Source organism: Corticium candelabrum, chromosome 13, assembly GCF_963422355.1.
Source record: "Corticium candelabrum chromosome 13, ooCorCand1.1, whole genome shotgun sequence".
In the NCBI taxonomy this organism is placed as follows: domain Eukaryota; kingdom Metazoa; phylum Porifera; class Homoscleromorpha; order Homosclerophorida; family Plakinidae; genus Corticium; species Corticium candelabrum.
Window position 1 is genome coordinate 6,476,569 of NC_085097.1, and position 7,059 is coordinate 6,483,627.

The following is a 7,059-nucleotide window of genomic DNA, read 5'->3' on the forward strand; positions in this document are numbered from 1 at the left end:
ACAGCAAAGATAGATTTTTAGAGATGACTCTAGCATTGCACTTCTGGAGCTGAATAGAAGTGTTTGGACCAGAAGTCGATAAACTCCGCAGCATTCGGTCGTCCCACTTTGTCTGATGACTTCTTTGCTAATTTGCACAGGAGTTTCCACCCATCGATCCCCCAAGCTCCAAAATGCTCCATTACCAGTGGGGTTACAGTGGCAATTGTGCCACCTGGTAATTGCTGTTTACTGTATTTCTCTTTCTTTCGGTCTGCTCTCCTCTCTGCAGCGGCACCACTAACACCAGCAGATGATGGAAAGATGTCACTACTCCATGGGTGGGCGAGGGAGATATCAAGGTCAACGTTGTTTCCAATGTCTGAGTCAAAAATACGATGTCTTGTCTGTTGTCTGTGGTTGTATAACGACTCCTCGGCTCCCTGCGGTGGTGGATATGCAACCCACGGAAACGATCAGACCAGACGGACGAAATCAATTCATGAGACCATACCGGCCTGCCACCAGTCTTACAGGTCAGCAAATGGTATCCACTGTCATCTATAAGAGCTCCATAATTGCATGTCGTTGTCCAGCTGGAGAAGGCTATGAGCAAACCCAAACGAAGGAAGGACGCCAAGCAAAAATCGCAAGAATTGAGTGCGAACACTTCCGATGTAGGGATAGCATTAAGCCAAGCCCCAGCGCCCTTACCTGTTGTTGAGCGTAGGCGGGCTGCATCTCTGGCAGTGGGGGCATTTTCGAGTAGATACTGAGCATTAGAAGAAGCAGTGACAGAAGATAGCTTTGTTGAACTTTCCCAGTACATGGCAGGTAGTTGGAGATATTTTTCCTGGAGGGACAGACCTTGCTATGGCCTCACTGATTGGAGTGGCTGAAGAGCTTAAGAGACTGTCGATGATAGGTCATAAAACAGGGAATCGGAATGGCAGCTCTGTAATAGTGTTGGCCCAGGATGCAACAAAAGCTGGTTGTCTCATTGACAGCATAGGAATCATCTCGAAACCGCCCATTCTGATGGGTGATGGATGATGATGTCACAGCCTAAGAGGTGAGAGAAGGTTTCTTTTGTCCCAGAGTCATGGATTGTAGAAGCATGAACCATGAACTAGCAAATCAGGATGGACTGTCCGGGCCAAATGGTTAAGGTTGGGGACGTAACAGCATCGTAATAGCAGCATTGCACTCTGAACATCATCCAATTCGGTAAGCTGATCGCACAGTGAGACCTTTGACTGGGCTATGGTGGCACAAGAGGACGTAACGAATGACATCGAACCAATCGGAGAACCAAGGAAGAGTGCACCCTCACAAGACACAGGAATTTCTTCAAACCCTGTCTCTCTGTCTGTCTGTCTGTCTGTCTGTCTGTCTCTTCCAGCTCATTTCTCAACACGTTTTGCAGGAATTGCAAAACCTGTGCCTCACTCAACACAACAGACTACTTCTCTAGCTATACAACTATCTACAAATGAGCCTACTCTGTCACATAGAACTGGACGTACCATTTGTCATAGTTGATGCGATGGTGCGTCAATCCTCCGGCGTTGCCACGTCCACCGGGATGCTTTCGACGCTTACCTACGACATCAAAATACACGTCAATGACCGTACAGTCGACCGTCAATCTACACACAGACCTATACGCCCGTGACCGTGGCTCACATGGCCTCGCAGCTTGCGCGTCTTTGTAAAACGTGTAGGCTAAACAAGAAAGCACACAAATAACGTATCAAACCCACCACATCACTACTCATAAAAGTTTGCAAAGCAGGAGAGACGATCGAAGTGGATAGAAGCGACCATACTCACCATAGTCGATCTCGCGCATGCGGTTTGAATAAATAGCGCATGCGCATTGACTACGACCACCGCCCTGCCACGTTGTTCGTCACGCCACGCCACTCTCTACCACACTGTACAGTACGAAGACGTTGTACTAAGACGTTATAGCACAGCGCTGACTGAATTCACGGTGCAAGAGAACTCGACTACACGCGATCGACGAGCTAGTCGTCGTGGCTGCGGCCGCAGCTAGCAAAGTAAGTCCGCAAACATACATGTACGTAGCAGCCGGATAACTTATGCTGGGACAGGACATAAACGTATACTGAGTGTTGATTGCAGTCCTGGATGCGCTGCACTGCTAACTAATCCCCACGTACTGGGAGTGGGGACAGTAGGGCATCCGGGACTGCAAGCAGTGGGGATAGTGGGAATGGCAGCGCTTCCGGGACTGCAATCTCAACACTGGGTCTGAGGCAAGGCTACTTTCGAGTGGTGGGATCTAGTGCATGCTGAAGGCGAAACCATGCATATATACGGTGATACACACCAAACGAGTCATTGCTAATATATTACTTATTTAATTGGTTATACCCGAAATAAAGGTACTGCAATCAACGCCTTGTGAAATATCGGATAGACAGACAAGTTGACAGACAGACAGACAGACATCAGGGGCCATGCCCCCAGCAGCCCCATTGGCTCTGATGAGTCTGATGCTTCTGAATGATACCTTTTGCGCATGCTCAAAGAGTTATATTTGAAAATACTAACTGATGCTGCTTCCACAAAAGACTTAGGGTTAGCGCTAGGGTTAGGGTTATGGGTTAGGGTTTGGATTAGGATTGCAATTCAGTACAGCTGTACACGAATTTCCTGATTTCATAGAGCTGTACTTATTCTCCTAGGAAATTTGGTACGGACATACTTAATCTGCTGTTACAGCCATATGTTTGCTGTTTGCTTTTGACATCACAGTGTCTGTTGTGTTCGTCCTACTATCTAAATTAGAGTCTAATGTGAATTTCTTATTGGCATTCAATTGTTTGTTGCATCTGTTTCGTTATAGTTGTTTCAGTTCATACTTTTCTATACGTACCAATATGTTGATATCCACAGGAATGGCTAGTCCAGGCCGTTGAAATTCATATCTAATGATGAACAGACTGTCAATCATCTAATCAGTGTGATGATTGGTTATTTCAAGTAGACGATTTGGTGTCTCAGTGCGATGTGTTCTAAGTAGTAACATGATCGGTGATGCACATTCCTATGCTTACTCTGCCAGTTAAGTCACGACACTATACCCTCACCATGGCTGGGTAGGATAACTACCCAGACAGTTTGGCCGATAATTACACATTTTCTCCCTTCAATCGTCGGAAGCTGCACTTTGAGCCTAGATCATTTTAAGGATGTTTTACCTGTACTGTCATTGCCCACAACATTGACCTTTGGACTTTGACTGTTTCGTGTAATAATCAATAAATTAATCACGTACATCATAAAGACAAATGAGGAACTGGAGATTTGTTGGGATCATTTTCATTGAGAGAAACTGCTTTAGATGTTAACAGCTTTAAAGGATGGTTTCTACTTCGTTATTCTTCCTTTTTTCATGATTCATTCTCCCAAGACAGATTACTTACAAAACATGCCAATTTAATGTTTACAAAACATTTCACTAGACAAATTGGTATGTGAGGATGATTTTTGGCAATTTATTTCTGGAGTATGTTGAGAGCTCGTCTGAGATATTTCAATTTTTTCAAATTTCCTGCTTTCATCAAATAACATCCCAGTTGAGCAACATCTGAGAACAATAACATGATACCGACAAGTAACAAGTATGACTAATTTATATGTTCAGTATTCAACATGTTCGAATGGGAATCAGTATGTCACGCTCGTAAAGTCGACGTCGAGAGAAAGACAAGAAATGAGCTCTAGTCACATTAGGATGTTTTGGATGGAGAGATGATTTATGGATCTCGAATTTCACAGTCGTTTGTCTACCTTGATTGCTCAAACAGTGAGCAATACAAATATACGATAAATAATGATAATATATTATGAACAACATAGTGAATTAAATTATTAAAGTAAAGTAAGATAAATAGAGAAGTCTCAGTACAAACAGTGAGACATCTGACAGTTTCATCAATGAACACGTGCCATGTGCAATATCATGATGATCTTCTGGGCGAGCAGCAGCTTTCTCAATGTCAACAGAGTCTCTCAGTCTCTCAGCATCAGACAGTTTATTTCACTGGTGTATTTTGTCTCGAGCAACAGTTACCCAGCAAGTTCATAGCTAACTTGGAGGCACAACGTCTCTTGAAGACAACAATCAATGTCTACCATATGTATTTCTATGAAGTAGTGTGAAATGTGTTTTACAAGATGAGACTGTCGATAACTTTTCAAGAACTGTACTTTTAGCAGCAGCTGTAGTTACAAACTGTCTAGTAATATGGAACAAATAGATTGGGTTGTCTCTGTACTTCAGTACATTTCATGAGTTCCTAGCACACGTTTGTGTTTTACTTGTGTATTTCCTAATGCATTTTTAGTGTACAAGATAAGCTTGCAATAGGCTATGCCCGCCAAGTTGTGACATCATAGGGTTGTATTGTGTCACGTGGTTTTTGGCAACCCTGATTGGTCGATACAGCCGTACACAAATCGTTTGTACCGAGAGAAACGCGTGTGCATACCCTACCATTGCTATGATCAACAGAGCTGGTACACCACTATCTAGCCATTAACCCTAGCGCGCATGCGCCTCTGGTAGGACCTAGACGGATGTGGGCGGTATTGTTTATTCGCATATGGTCCACTGCCAGGTTCTGGACCGTTTCAATCGCGTGTATTTTAATACACTGAAATTTCTGATATCCACACGTCTTATCGTTCGGTTTCCTTTGCATGAAGGAGATAGATACTTGTAATACGGGTAAGGTCACGTGGTTTCTACCAAAGGTTTCACTCTATGGTTACACGAATTTAGAGATCATCTAATCGTTTGCAGGATTCAGCTATGCGCGTGCAATGAAACATATGGATGGCTAGATATGTAACTGCATAAACTACGGAAATCCAACAAATTACTACACTCTTTAATTAGACAAGTTGCAAACATATCATACCTATCTATACCAATGTGTGTACTAATTAAATGCTCAGAAGTCAAACAGTGGTATCACATCTATATATACCACTGTGTACTAAACCGCCAGTCAAACAGTGGTGACTTATTAAATCTAGAAAACATGAAATTAGGCTAGCACACACAGTCTAACTATACTGTGCCTCCAGTCTAGCTACTAAACCAGTTTGTTTGTGAGAGTCTACTAAGGCTGCTCAATACAAAACTGGCAGTATGAATCAGCTGAGAGTTCACCTCCAGTCTTCTCCTTCAGCACAAAAACAGAACCATCAGTCTCCTGTTCAAGTACAAGATAATCGTCAAAGACAGATGACCAGAGACCCAGCCATTTAGATGTCTTATGACGAAAATTAAGAAGAAGAGGTCTTCGAGCTTGCCATGAAGACATTGCTGCAGGCTGTCTTATGGGAGTAGACAGAAAAAATGCAGCTTGTTCTTCAGCTTCAACAGTTGGTCGAGGAATAACCATTTTACTTTCCAGATCTACTGTCAAGTATGAATGTTGACCACCAGAAAATTCGTGATACAGAACAAACCCATGATTTGGGTCATTCTGTCTCTCAAGTTCAATACCATCGGTTTGATTAGCACGCTTCCCTTGCTTGAATTTCTTTAGATTAACTCTATTGAGAGAAGAGAACTCTACAGTAAAGCGATCAGCCTTTCCTTTATCAGAAATTCCTTCAACTCGATCATCCGACAGCTTCAAGTACAGATTTGCACGCTGCTTATCACCAACCGCTTTGACAACAAATGAATTTTCTGAAAACGCCAATAGATTAATTAAATTAATACAAGCACAACTGTACACAAAATCAAGAAGCTACCTGAGTTAACAGCAATCGGGTTGGAATCATCCACATAATCCTGGCATGCTTTCTTGACAGACTGACGCCAATCTGGGTCATCAATGAGATGCCAAATAGGAGTCACTTTGTATGAAATCATTTTCTCTTGTTCTGGCAAAATGCTAGTGTGTTCTCTATTCAGCTCAACATTTTTGTCAATAACAAAGTTGATTTTGTGCTCAGCTTGGCTAGCCATCTGCATAGATTCACTGGAAAAGTCTACGCCTATCTCGGCAGCAATCCCGTTTGCGCCCCCGCCAATGTCTACGCTCCCCCTTCTAGCGTTGTTCTCGCTCACGTCTTGTTCAACTTTAACTTCGTAAACCATAGCTCCAAGATCAACTTCAGAAATGTAGTGAGTTACTCCCTGATTTTCGTTCCTAACGACGTTTCTGCAGATGCTTTCACGGTCTCTCAGAATAACCTTCTTTCCTGGACAGTACTCGTGTCCCTTCTGCTTAGCTGCAGCCTCCAGTAACGTACGGAGGTGGCGAGATGAGTCGGGAAACTGTTGATAGTCGAAAAGAACAGTCTCACAATGGATCTTCTTGCCTTGTGCTCTCATCTTCACCGATCTGTTTTCCTCTTTGTGCCAATTGTATTTCACGTTGAATGACACTGCTTCTATAGCGTTCAAGCGTAGATTGCTTGACAAGCTCTGCTTGACGGACGCCGCCGTTTCTAGCGTCTCGTTCAACTCTTGGTAACCAGTTCCGACCGTACGTCTCACCAGATTTTTCTCTGTCGGCTCAATTTGAGTGTGCAGCATTACTTCTGGTTTAGTAGCATCAATGCCTAGGCCCAGACCTTCTTGCACGAGTCTCGCCATAGTGGGACCTTCCCACTTTGGTTCTTCCGTGTTCTCGGCAGTCGTCATCTACGCAACTTGCAACGTCGGCTTGCAGAGCAATGCGAAGTCGTCGAGTGATAGCTACTATTCAGTGTAATAAGAAGGTATGACAGTAATCAGTAATTAGGGCGGTCCTTAGAGAGTTCAAGTATGCTTGGAGCGCAGAGGTCACTTAATAGCTAAAAGAAACTGCGTGCTCAGGCTTCAGTGCAGAGTTCAACTATGTTGTTTTTACGTTCCATAAAGGTTCAGCTATTCTAATGCACAATGTATCCGCACGTGATGTAGCACTCCCTGCAGGTTTCTCACAACTTTCAGACTTCAGTTGTAGCGTTGAAATACCTTACATTGTTGGCGTCCACACGTCATTTACATTGAACATTTTAGCACTACAATCAGTCAATGGC

General features: G+C 43.4%; 2 protein-coding genes and 1 long non-coding RNA gene across 3 annotated transcripts in view; 1 reads left to right on the top strand and 2 right to left on the bottom strand.

Moving 5' to 3' along the window:
• The window catches only part of LOC134188446 (large ribosomal subunit protein uL15-like), a 3,449-nt gene extending 1,598 nt beyond the window's left edge, over positions 1-1,851 (bottom strand). Inside the window, exons 1-3 of the mRNA XM_062656612.1 lie at positions 1,813-1,851; positions 1,641-1,704; positions 1,506-1,581 (exon numbers count right to left, since the gene is read on the bottom strand). Of these exons, the coding sequence (XP_062512596.1) occupies positions 1,506-1,581; positions 1,641-1,704; positions 1,813-1,815 (143 nt within the window). The 5' untranslated portion in view covers positions 1,816-1,851. The remainder of the gene's footprint in view (positions 1-1,505; positions 1,582-1,640; positions 1,705-1,812) is intronic.
• A 20-nt stretch (positions 1,852-1,871) lies between these two features.
• LOC134188447 (uncharacterized) lies at positions 1,872-4,296 on the top strand. Its single transcript, XR_009971353.1, has 2 exons — positions 1,872-2,042; positions 2,855-4,296. It is a non-coding gene; the product is annotated as an uncharacterized LOC134188447 (long non-coding RNA).
• A 568-nt stretch (positions 4,297-4,864) lies between these two features.
• On the bottom strand, positions 4,865-6,712 carry LOC134188918 (uncharacterized). The gene is made up of 2 exons (XM_062657128.1): positions 5,782-6,712; positions 4,865-5,716 (listed from the first exon to the last, which is right to left on the bottom strand). The coding sequence occupies exons 1-2, from the start codon at positions 6,677-6,679 to the stop codon at positions 5,139-5,141; spliced, it is 1,476 nt and encodes a 491-aa protein (XP_062513112.1). The 5' UTR covers positions 6,680-6,712; the 3' UTR covers positions 4,865-5,138.
• Between the last annotated feature and the right edge of the window lie 347 nt (positions 6,713-7,059).

Excerpts from the sequence above, each read along its gene's own strand:
- LOC134188918 (XM_062657128.1), bottom strand. The coding sequence starts at position 6,679 with ATGACGACTGCCGAGAACACGGAAGAACCAAAGTGGGAAGGTCCCACT. Across the intron at positions 5,717-5,781 it reads CCCGATTGCTGTTAACTCAG|AAAATTCATTTGTTGTCAAA; the intron begins GTAGCTTCTTGA and ends TGGCGTTTTCAG.